Source organism: Stegastes partitus, unplaced genomic scaffold (genome assembly GCF_000690725.1).
Source record: "Stegastes partitus isolate 25-593 unplaced genomic scaffold, Stegastes_partitus-1.0.2 Scaffold0, whole genome shotgun sequence".
NCBI lineage: Eukaryota > Metazoa > Chordata > Actinopteri > Pomacentridae > Stegastes > Stegastes partitus.
Window position 1 is genome coordinate 1254195 of NW_007577731.1, and position 11229 is coordinate 1265423.

General features: G+C 42.6%; 1 protein-coding gene across 2 annotated transcripts; it reads left to right on the forward strand.

The window, feature by feature from the left end:
* Positions 1-14: 14 nt before the first annotated feature.
* LOC103357142 (nucleolin-like) lies at positions 15-6778 on the forward strand. 2 transcript variants are annotated; one of them, XM_008281599.1, is made up of 16 exons: positions 15-121; positions 995-1064; positions 1162-1239; positions 1313-1468; positions 1729-1818; positions 1898-2023; positions 2485-2556; positions 2652-2775; positions 3236-3393; positions 3538-3664; positions 3765-3904; positions 4953-5082; positions 5181-5311; positions 5398-5524; positions 5614-5861; positions 6184-6778. In XM_008281599.1, exons 1-16 carry the CDS (start codon positions 107-109, stop codon positions 6246-6248), a joined length of 1857 nt encoding a protein of 618 aa, XP_008279821.1. In that variant the 5' UTR covers positions 15-106; the 3' UTR covers positions 6249-6778. The 2 variants fall into 2 exon arrangements, with proteins under 2 accessions (XP_008279821.1, XP_008279900.1); XM_008281678.1 differs by having other exon boundaries at positions 1313-1444.
* The last annotated feature ends 4451 nt before the right edge of the window (positions 6779-11229 follow it).

The window sequence follows — 11229 nt, forward strand, 5'->3', positions numbered from 1 at the left end:
TACGTGGTGCGGCTCATGTGGATGTTTTTAGCGGACCACACGTGTGTTCGGCGGCTACGGGTTTCTGGTTCCAGCCTGTGATTGTGTGTTGTTTTAAATACACGACATGGCAAAAACAGACGTAAGAATCACGTTATATTTCCGTTAACCGGGCTTCAGGTGGATTCGTTTAAGCTAACTGTTGTTTGATGCTAGTCGCTTCACAAGCTAGCGGTTGGTTAGCTAGGGACTGAAAACCCAAAGTTCTTCTACTGACAAGCGCTGTTTTAGGTTGTTATTAATGTACAACTGTGAAACCAGTAGGTCTGCTTAATCATAATAACCTATTTAATTTAAGACTTAGAATCACTAGCTGACTAAATTATAGATTGGTTGACGGGTTGGTTCATTTTGATAGTCAGTTTATAGTCTCAGTAATTTATTAAGGGGAATACCTGGCCTTTACTGGTCAAACTTGTTAAAAATGTGCTGCTTTTATGTCTCACACAGGGTGTCAGTAACCCTGTGTTTACTGATGATAACTGTATTTTTTCCTACCACCAGAATCTACACAATTTTGAGCCAAACTTGACTTTAAACCTTCTCTTTTGCACGTACCCATAGCTGCACATAGTTTTGCATTCACTTTTTTCTTTTGGTTGGTTAAATGCATGTGTGTTCTTTGTGTAAATCCTTTGAAAGCAATGGAAAACAATGATTCAAATTCCTTGTCCGTGTACGTATAACTGGCCAATAATCTGACCCTGGTTTACAAGTATAACGTTTTTATAGTTGGGGTTTGGACTGTTTATCAGATATTAATTCAGGATTTGGACTAAGGTTAGTGGCAATCGGAATCATTCAGTAGGTTTTCATGTATGAGTAATTTTAAGGGTTTTTTTGGTGCATCACAGGAAATACCAACAAGTAGAAAATGCTAAGTTTTTTTGTAAGTAGTTAACTGACAACTAGACCATTATATAGAGTCATAATGTTCTAAATGTCTTTGTTTCAGTCTACAAGACGTAGAACGAGACAAAGCAAAGTGGTCCGAGATGGAGAGAAGGAGGACAACGCTAACGCTGGCAAGTCATTTCCCCAAAACAAGCAAGAAAATCACTGTAAATATGACTGTTTCTGCCAAATAATGCTAACAAGCTATTCAATTATTAATTGTTTCAGAAGGGCAGACTGAGATAGAGGAGGACAATCCCACTGAGAGAACAGAAGTGGAGCTGAAACTGGAGGGAGATGAACAAGGTGCTGATAATGTGTAACACATGGTGTCTGACTGAAATTCTGAGCTGTGCGAGTAATGAAAATGTCTTTTTAGATCTTCAGACAGACACCGTCATCGAGGTGAAAGGAAGCACCCCAACAGTAACTATATCCTGGGAGAATGTGGAAGGACAGGGTGATGACACAGAAGACATGATCAGTGCAAATGATCAGATGACTGGTGGAGGTGAGGCGCTTGTCACGGTACTCTGTAAGTTATTGTTCCTCCTCTGGGATGTGTTTAACATTACAGTCACATTGGTTGTTCTAGGTCTTATCTAAAAAATGAAACTCAGTGTTGAAAAGGAACAAAAATAATGATTAACAAAGGTCTATAAAAAGAAGAAAAGAAAAATAAACACTCCGTCTATACTGGAAGCCACGAAAATGTGTAGAGAACACATTCACATCAGTTTTATAGTGTCTTTAAGTTATAGCAAGGCTGTTTTTTTTGTGTTTTTCTTTCTTCAGCTGATGCTGTCGGTCCCGCTGATGAAGCTCCCAGCCAGACTGCAGAGACAGAAGTGGAGGAAGAGATGGAGGAATGTGGCACAAAACAGGGTACAACACCTAAACAGCACTACGTATACGTGTCTGAGTGAAATCCTGAACGGTGCCGGTAACAATGCTTCCTCCTTAGAATCCCAAATGAAAACCGCTTCCCAAGAAAATGAAAGTACAGCCGCAGTAACCCAGAAGAGGAAGAAGAAGAAGACTGAAAAAGAAACCAATGGAAATAAACAGAAGACTGTTAAAAAGACAGCAGGTGAGCATATCTCCGAGAGTTCACATTCACTGAACTGTCCCGTGTAGCAATTCGTTGTTTCATCGTCTTTTGTTTGCTCTTTGTTTTTCACAATTTTTTTATCCCCACAAAATATTCCTACAGCAGCCTGATTTGTCATAAAAATACACGTACGTAAAAATATGAATGTTGATAGTAGTGCTGTAGCAACCCGGCTGACGTTTGAAATGCTAAAAAAAATCATCAGTAGATATGTGCCATTCAGACTAAAGCTAGTTAAAGCCATGAATTCTGAATACTTTGATGAAATCTCTTTACAACTGCTTGTAAACAAACTTTCGGGTCTCCATGTTGGCAGCAGACGCACTCACTGTTTCATTCATAGGTGCGGCATTAGACTGAAATCTCTGTCCAGAGACCATAAAATGCTTTCATATTGCTTGTTTCAAAAACCTAACGCATCTTCTCTCCCTCCTGTGAAGTAAAGGGGAAGCGGAAGGCGGACCCTGCTGCTGAGACTTCCCCTTCAAAGAAAACTAAGCTTGTCAGCGATGGTATGAACTCATGTTACAATTAAACCATAATTCATGATCATGAAGGTGCTTCATGTTGCTGCCTTTACACGTTTTTCTCCCTTTTTCTGTTGCAGATTTTCGTCTTTTTGTCGGCAACCTGAACAACTCTAAACCATGTGCAGAAATCAGAGACTCACTAGCGAACTACTTTGTGACACAAAGTCTCCTGTTTGAAGACATCCAGTTGGATCGGACCAAGTGAGTGTGTTTGGATCTTCATGTTCTGTTCTGCTTATGGGCTGCACGGTGGCTCGGTGGTTAGCACCGTCGCCTCACAGGTAGAAGGTCGCCGGTTGGCGTCCCGGTGAGGACACCCGGGATCTTCCTGCGTGGAATCTCCATGTTCTCCCCGTGCAGCGTGGGTTCTCTGCGGGTTCTCCGGCTTCCTCCCACAGTCCAGAAACACGCTGAGGTTAATTGGTGATTGTAAATTGTCCGTAGGTGTGAATGTGAGTGTGCTTGGTTGTCTGTCTCTAAGTGTAGCCCTGTGATAGACTGGTTACCTGTCCAGGGGAACCTGCCTTCACCCTGAGTCAGCTGGGATAGACTCCGCCCCCCATGACCCTAGTGAGGATTAAGGTGTAGAGATGATGGATGGATGTTCTGCTTATCATTCCACTGCTGCTCGGCTAAATAACTCAACTTTCTGCTTTTATAGAAAACACGCGTTTGTAAATCTGGCCTCTGAAATGGATTTGACCAAAGCGCTGGCGTTGGATGGAGAGATGCTCCTCGATAAGCCGCTCAAAATCGCCAAAGCGAAGATCAAAAGTGAGGACAAAGTGAAGGTCAAACCTCCTCCACTGGACAAAAAAGGTAAAAAGTACAAAACAGAATTGCTTTTATTGCTGTTTCATGTAAATACAAACCTCATTTTAATGCTTCTGAATTAAAAACAACACAAAGTCCAAGTTTGTCCAGGTTGATCATGTGACCTGACAGCTGTCCTGTTCTTGGCAGCCAAAGATGCCAGATGCTTGTTTCTGAAGAACCTGCCGTACAATGCAACAAAAAAAGACATTCTGAAACGTTTCCGCAAGGCCGTCGCCATCCGGTTTCCTGGTGGAGCTGAAGGCCCGAGTCAAGGGTGAGCTCACTTCCTAACATACAGACTGTCAGAGGCTTATGTCTAATGAATAACCGCCATATATATATATGTTGAATGACATGTTCTTGTTTTTCAACAGTATTGCCTTTTTGGAGTTTAAAAATAAAAAAATAGCAACAAAGGTACGGATGAGAAAACAAGGAGCTCGCATCCAAGGCCGGGTTCTGATTGTGGACTGTGTCGGGGAAAGACAGGAAGCTGACAGCAAGAGTGCAAAAGGTAAATCAGTGCTGAATGTCAGTGACGTGAAGCGTACCGTCAGATGCTAGAATGATACAAAATACCCCTTTTCCACCAAACCGGTTCCAGTGCTGTGTTAGAGCCTGACTCAGCACCAGTTTTTTGTGTTTCTACCACCTAAACACCAGCTCCAGGTTCTCAGAACTGGTGCTTTTCAGGCACCAACTCTTTGCTGGGCCAGAGCTAAGCTGAGTACGTCAGGGACTGGGGGCGGGGCTATCGTGACCACCGAGACCGGTGGATGGGACACACAAGCGGTGATTTGTGTTGTCTTTCGCCAGGACGTCTCTGGACCGATCGCAGATGTATTGGAATGAGTCCAGGGACACACAGAAGTTCTGCACAAACTGTCTTTTATACTGTGTCCCAGCAGCAGCACCACAGTGGTGGAGAACAGGACTTTCATAACTTTGGTGTACTGCGGTATCTACGCTTAGAAATGAGGTCTTCTTGTGAAAAATGGAGCTACACACTGTTTATTCTGCTCATAGGAAAGACAGCATGAGAAAAAAATCACTGGGTTTCATCTTGGACCAATCTGACACCAGAACCTCCTGGTGAACTCTTTTTAAAGTCATCTTTGGTCACACACCGGTCTGAGCACCGTGGCCACCAGCAGCAGCTAGCGCAGCCTGCTATGTGGGGTGTTCGGGAAACATCGTAAACTGTAGCGTCTATCGATAAGAAAATGTTCAGCAAGTCGTATGCTTTGTCTGTGACAAGGTGGGAAGTGCAAAAAAATGAGAACATTGGTCACACCGGTAAAAAAAAAACAAAAAAAGCTAGTCTGGAGTCCTGTGTGGACTTCCGAGCGTTGTTCAGTAAACGGCTCCGTATGCAGTGACGTATGGCTCTGATTTGGCTCCTTGCCGATGGAAAAGCAACTGGTTCTTTGATTGGAACCAACTAAGCACTGGAACTAGAACCAGCATGGAACTAGCAGCTGGTTCTTTTTGGTGGAAAAGGGGTAAAAGTTGATAAATCAAGGTTTTTTTCTGGACTAAAACGTTTCCTTTCCGTCTCACAGCTGCACCACGTCCCAGTAAAACCCTGTTTGTGGGCAATTTGTCTTCCAAGGTGAAAGAGGAAAACCTGAAGAGTGTCTTTCAGAACGCCGTCAGCATCAGCATACCTCAGAGCCAAAGCAAACCGAAGCGGTGAGCACGCTTACGCTGGCTTAGTTTAGTTTACTATTGATAAAAGTGTTTGGATTTTGTCAAGAAAAAATAAATGAATCATCTGTTATTCTCTGCAGATTTGCGTTTGTGGAGTTTGCGACTGTGGCAGACGCTAAAAAGGTGCTGCAGTCGTCCAAGAAGATTAAAGTCGGCAAAAGAGAAGCCAGAATGCAGTTCAGCGTGACGCCGAAGCCAGAGAAGCCTGAAGGTAGCTGTGATGTCCACACCTGGCTGCTTTCTTAAACCAGCTTGATGGTTATATTTCAACTTAAAATCTGTCGTTTTTCTCTTGAGTGCTGTCAAACACGCTGATTGTGCTGGGCCTCGCTGAGAAGACGACGGCTGAGACGCTCAGAGGTGCCTTCGAAGGATCCGTCGACGCCAGAGTCCTGGCAGATAAAGAGACGGGAGTTTCAAAGAGGTGGGTGGCCCAGGTGGGTGGCCCGGAGCTTTCTCTGTACTGTGGTCCGACCGGGTTGAATAATTTATTTTACGCTACGTTCTCATCAGGTTTGGCTTTGTGGAATTTGAGAGCGACGAAAATTGCAAAGCTATCAAAGAAGCCATGGAGGACTGTGAGATCGATGGCAGCAAAGTGACTGTCGCCTACGCAAGAGCCAAGAGTGAGAAAGGCCAGCGAGGTGCCGGAGGAGGCTTGACGGGGCGTCCCGGTAGGCAGTCTGCAGCCCCGGGGCCAGCCGAAGGGCAACGTGGAGGCAAAGAAGAAAGCCTCAAAGGTGGAAAAAGCAGCAAAAAAGGTAACAATGGGCCTGAAAAGTTGGTAGACAGACATAGCTGTATGTAATGTGAACTGGGCTGCTTAAGAGATGAACAGAGTTATCGTCTGACTCTACTTTTACTGTCATGGTGCGTGTTGACGGCGTTTTGGACGCATTGGAGGCGTTCATGTCAGAATACGTGTGATTACCTGCAAACACACATGAATCAGCATCACGGCCTGTTTGGTTCGTTTAAACTCCCGCTCTAGTTTATGTGCATGTTTTGGGTTTTCTTTGTGTGTTTTTGATGCCAATATGAAAAAGAACTTCAACAACACAATGAAAAACGTATTTCTTTCAGGTAAAGGACGTGAAGCTGCCACGCCGCAGGACGCTGTGAAAAAAGGGAAAAAGTGTAAAAAGTAGCCTGACCTGAGGAAGCTCACCGGCTACACTTAAGCCCAACAGCGTTCATGGACATGACACATTTAGCGTTTAAGTGCTCGGATTCATCAGGATGGTTTTGGTGCTGATCCGTGGATTGTTCTGAGCCTCTCGCTCCACCGTTCTCACTCGTTTCCTCTGAGATGTTTCACAGTGTGAAGCTCTTTGTAGTTCTTATTAATTGTTTACGCTGCGGCTGCCGCCCCGTGAAAACGCTCGGCTGTGAGGTTGTAGCCTTTCCCCGTCTGTGATCAGCCACAGTGTGCAGCTCTCTCTCTCTCCTCCTCAGTAATGGAGCCTAATAACGAGCTCATTAAGCTCTTCGGTTTCAGTTCTATTTTACCAGCGACTGACCAGAGAACTCCTGCATCAGCGGCTCTCGGTTTGTAGAGCATCATCCAGAACCTGGGTTGAAATGACCGTTTCCTATGTCACAGAAGCTGTATTTTTGCAAATTTGTGATAATTTCTGAATAATTTGGACAGTTGCTTTTTTTTTTTTGTTAAAAAAAAGAGAAATAATTAAAAGATTTCCATCTTATCATATTTTGTTGCTTGTTTGTGTCATTTCTATGGACGAAGGAACCCTGTGGTCAAAAAAAAATATGAGATAAGATAAGATCAGCTGTTATTTATCTCACAGTGGAGAAATTCACAGTGTTGTCAGCAGCAGCACATACAGAGAAATATAAAAATACACATAAAAAGAATAGAGCAAGAATAGAATATAAAAATGATATAAATAGAAAAGATACAGAAAATAAAGATATATTAATCATAATAAACAGTGCAAATTCAAATATATACATGAATTGTGCAAATAACCAGTGTAATATTAATAGATTATTTCTAAATATGAATGGTTTTGTTTATTGTACATTTAAAAAAATAAATCTAAATAATTTGGGGCTCAGCTGTGTAAGACTTTATATCCCATAATGCAACCCAACTGTATTGTGCTCTCACGCTGTCTGAGTTTGATTGTTTTGGAGTAAAACTTGCACCATGTAATACTTCTAATAATTGTACATTTGGCATCTTGTACTTTTTTTTTCTATTTTAAACAATTTCCTAAAAAAAAAACCTCAGAAAGGACGCTGGATTGTTTTCGCTCAGTCATTTGAAAAGCTGACAAAGCTTCGCTCTGATGTTTTCTCATGTGAGGAGACGTTTATTTCTTCTGTTTTTGTTGGTGTTTTGGTGTAACAGTGTGATAAAGATGCGGAAGGTTAACCCAGGACTTAGTGAGATCTCAGCCAAGTCACAGACTGTTTCTTCTTTGCCACTGACCTGAAATAGCACCGGTCTTCCGGCTCCAACATGCCATGTGTCCGACCAATGAGCCGCACGTCTTCAGATGTGGAAGAGAGGCTGTGTGGATGTCAAAGTTGATCATATGACATTCTATCAAGGTCAAGCAATCACAACATTTAGATACATGGAGTTTGATGTCCACACTGCTGCAACAGGCACGCCTTTGTGAATGGTTTCTTGTAACTGGGGCAGCAGCTAACAATTATTACTGCTTATGAGTTGTTTGGTCTACAAAATGTCAGAAAGTTGTGAGGAAGGTTCATCACTGGTTCCTACATTCTAAGATGACAAATGTCTTGACCACAACCCAAAGATAAACTCATGTGGACAACCTCCTCAGTTAATGAAAGAAAAGCCCGCAACAGTCACAGAAATAACTTGAATCTGACAAAAGTAATAATAAATAAAAATTCTATGAAAATGAACCAATGAAAATCAGACGTTGCTTTTGAACCGTGGTTCAACAGAATTATTTAAAAAAAAATAAACTCATGAAACAGGTCTGGATAAAAATGATGGTCCCCTTAACTTCATATTTTGTTGCACAACCTTTTGAGGCGATCACTGCAATCAAACCATTTCTGTAACTGTCAGTGAGACTTGTGCTCCTCTCAGCAGGTATTCTGGTCCACTCCTCATGAGCAGACTGCTCCAGCTGTCTCAGATCTGAAGGCTGCCTTCTCCAGACACCATGTTTCAGCTCCTTCCACAGATGTTCAGTAGGATCTAGATCAGGACTCATAGGAGGCCACTTCAGAACAGTCCAGTGTTTTCCACTCAGCCATTCTTGGGTGTTTTTTAGTTGCTCTGTGTTTTGGGTCATTATCCTGTTGGAGGACCCATGACCTGTGACTGAGACCAAGCTTCCTGACACTGGGCAGCACATTTCTCTCTAGAATACCTTGATAGTCTTAAGATTTCATTGTACCCTGCACAGATTCAAGACACCCTGTGCCAGATGCAGCAAAGCAGCCCCAGAACATAACAGAACCTCCTCCATGTTCCACAGTAGGGACAGTGTTCTGTTCTTCATGTGTGCGTCTGTGAACATAGAGCTGATGTGCCAAAAAGTTCCAATTTGGTCTCGTCTGTCCAGAGGACGTTCTCCCAGAAGCTTTGTGGCTTGTCAACTTGCAGTTTGGCAAATTCCAGTCTGGCTTTTATATGATTAGTTTTCAACAATGTCCTCCTTGGTCGTCTCCCATGAAGTCCACTTTGGCTCAAACAACGATGGATGGTGCAATCTGACACTGATGGACCTTGACCTTGGAGTTCACCTTTAATGTCTTTAGAGGTCGTTCTGGACTCTTTTGATACCATTCGTATTATCCTATTCCTTCTGCAGCCACGTCCAGGGAGGTCGGCTACAGTCCCATGGATCTTAAACTTCTGAATAATCTGTGCAGCTGTAGTCACAGGAACATCAGCTGCTTGGAGATGGTCTGGTAGTCTTTACCTTTAACATGCTGCTCTATCATTTTCTGTCTAATCTCCAGAGACAGCTTTCTCCTTGGCTTGTAGACACCTGTGATGCTGATTAGAGGACACACCTTGATTGAACATGTCCCTATGGTCACATTATTGTCAGACTTTTCTAGGGGTACCATCATTTTAGTCCAGGCCTGTTTCATGAAATTCTTTTTTAAAATAATTCTGTTGACCCACGATTCAAAAGCAATGTCTGATCTTCACTGGTTAGTTTTCATAGAATTTGTATTTATTATTACTTTTGTCAGATTCAAGTTAATTTCTGTGACCGTTGTTGGTTTTTCTTTCATTAACCGAGAGGGTTATCCACGTGTCACAGGGAGAAAAAAAAAAAACCACAAAAACATTTAAATTTCAGAAGCTGAACTGAAAGAACTTCGACTCTTTTTCTTAAAGAAACTCAAACTGATAAATCTGTTACCAGAACAGTTGTAATAGTTGATGACTGATCGATGAATCGTTGCAGCTCCAGTAAATAAACTCGACCGAAGAAGGCGTTTACAGTTTGTAACATAATCATGCATGGATTTTTTGATAATAGGCAGTACTATAGTAATGTTTCTCATATGTGTATAGTTCCTGTGAAAAGTATACAAATTTCCCCCTTTGTTGCTTTTCAACACTGAGTCATGATCAGTTTTTTTTTTAAATTTGGCTTTTTAGACAAGAATTTAGGAAAAGACTTGTAAAAAACTGACAACAGAGTTTTACAAGCTTGTTTAAAATAATCTAAAATATAAATGTAAAGAAAGTATTTTAAATTATTTTATTTTATTTTATCCAATTCATCACAGGTGCAACCAGCTGGTGATAGAAATCCCACAGTTTGCAGTGAAAGCGTCCTATATGTAACTGTAGTATAGAGACAGCGTATCTGGAAGGTCCAGTTTCTGGTGAATCACTTCACCGTGAAGACAAAAGAACACTTCAGTCAATGCTGTGAAGAGGCCCTTAAAAGCCCAAGTACAGAGGTACAAGAACTGAACATCCGTTTGAGTGCAGTTGAATCCATCATAAGGGAACGGAACGAGTATGGCTCAGGTATAAATCTGCTTAGAGTGACAAGAAGGAGAGGAAGGCCACCAGAACTCCGATGACTTCTCTGAAGGAGCTACAAGCTTCAGCTGCTGAGATGGGAGAGATTTTTATTTATGGTAATGTGGCAAAGAGAAAGCCATTCATATTAAATCTGGACTAGAGTTCTCCACAATGGGACACGCTGGAGTCAACTGGAGAAAGGTTCTGTAGTCCGTTGGCCGTCAGACTAGACGCACTGGTGGACAGGAAACACTGCACATCATCACAAACGCACCATCCCCACTGTGCAGCACGGCGGTGGCAGCATCATGACGTGGGGATACTTCTTGGCAGCAGGCGCTGGGAGGTTTGTAAAGGTGGAGGGTAAAACAAACGCAGCAAAGCATCATAAAACATCAGGAAATCATGCAACCTGCAGCACAGGAGAAGGTTTGTTTTCCAACCAGACGATGACCTGAAACATACGGTTAAAGCAAAAAATGATCCAGATGTGCAAGGCTGAGTGAGACACTCAGAGCTGTGACTTGAAGGCGGAGAATATTTATGCAAATTACATTTTAGATTTTTAATGAACTGATATTAAAGAATTTTTCAATTTCCATGTTGAAAAGCAAGAAAGGTGGACCACATGTGTTAATATCCTTTTTTATAGTTGGAAAGTGGCATATATAATGAAATAATCTGTTTTGCAAACATCATGTGGGCTATAATCCTTAAATATAACCTTCAGGGATGAAATCAGTCGTTTGGATGAAGTCACTTGTTGGTTGGTGGAAAACTGCCACACAGGAGTTGAACTGGCCCTTTAAAGCTGCATCAACTAGTGGAAACAGCTGGATTGGTTGCACTTGAGAGCACAGGGCTTGCAAGATAATCCAGAAACATGTGTAAAAGTTCTCCCAGTCTTTTTTTTCCCCCCCAAGCGGTCACTTTTTTTTTTTTTTGTCCCAGCAGCAGCAGCAGCTGAGTCGCAGCTCCGCCGCAGACTGTCCGCTCGCCGCTGCAGCTCCGATTCGTTGCAACTCGCAGAGATTGGGCCCAAAAACGCGGTGTCCTCCAATGACCTCACATCCTGTTTTCCCACTTCCTTGTGAATGGACCGGTTTGGCACGGACCGGTTTGGG